The 668-nt window shown below is 63.5% G+C and overlaps 1 gene segment (V, D, J or C); it reads right to left on the bottom strand.

Annotated features, from left to right (window-relative positions):
• LOC112962116 overlaps positions 1-187 on the bottom strand; it is a 5,925-nt gene extending 5,738 nt beyond the window's left edge. The window contains 1 exon segment of the C gene segment in view: positions 133-187. Within this exon segment, the coding sequence occupies positions 133-187 (55 nt within the window).
• Positions 188-668: the final 481 nt, after the last annotated feature.

Here is a 668-nt window from a genome sequence, read left to right as displayed (position 1 = left end):
GCGGGTTCCATGCACGGCCGGGATTTCCACCCCAAGCGGGGGGGGGGACGACAAAAACAGGTGGAAACGGTGCAACCCAACCCTGATGCTGCAGAGACCGTCGCTCCAACCCAGCTGACCCACAGAGCCCACCCAGGAGCCGGTTCTGCAGGACCCGGACCTGGTACCAGCTGGTACCACCATGCATCAGACCCTGACGAGCCCCAGTTGAGCTGGTACCAGCACCCCAGGGTGCCCAGCTGCTCCACAGCTGCCAGGGAACCAGTTTTGGTAGACCCAGAACGGGTGCCACCATGCACCAGACCCTGCCAGGCACCAGCTGGGTCGGTACCAGCACACCAGGGTGACCCAGCTGCTCCACAGCTGCCAGGGAACCAGTTTTGGTGGACCCAGAGCTGGTGCCACCATGCACCAGACCCTGCCAGGCACCAGCTGGGTCGGTACCAGCACCCCGAGGTCCTTCAGCTGCCCCAAAACTGCTAGTGAACTGGTTTTGGTGGACCCAGAGCTGGTGCCACCATGCACTAGACCCTGCCAAGCCCCAGTTGAGCTGGTACCAGCACCCTGGGGTGACCCAGCTGCTCCACAGCTGCCAGGGAACTGGTTTTGGTGGACCCAGAGCTGGTGTCACCATGCACCAGACCCTGCTGGACCCCAGCTGGGTCAGT

This window comes from Apteryx rowi, unplaced genomic scaffold (genome assembly GCF_003343035.1).
Source record: "Apteryx rowi isolate R43461 unplaced genomic scaffold, aptRow1 scaffold_1414, whole genome shotgun sequence".
Classification (NCBI taxonomy): Eukaryota; Metazoa; Chordata; class Aves; order Apterygiformes; family Apterygidae; genus Apteryx; species Apteryx rowi.
Note: the sequence above shows the minus strand (reverse complement) of the source record. Positions and strands in the feature narration are given on the sequence as shown.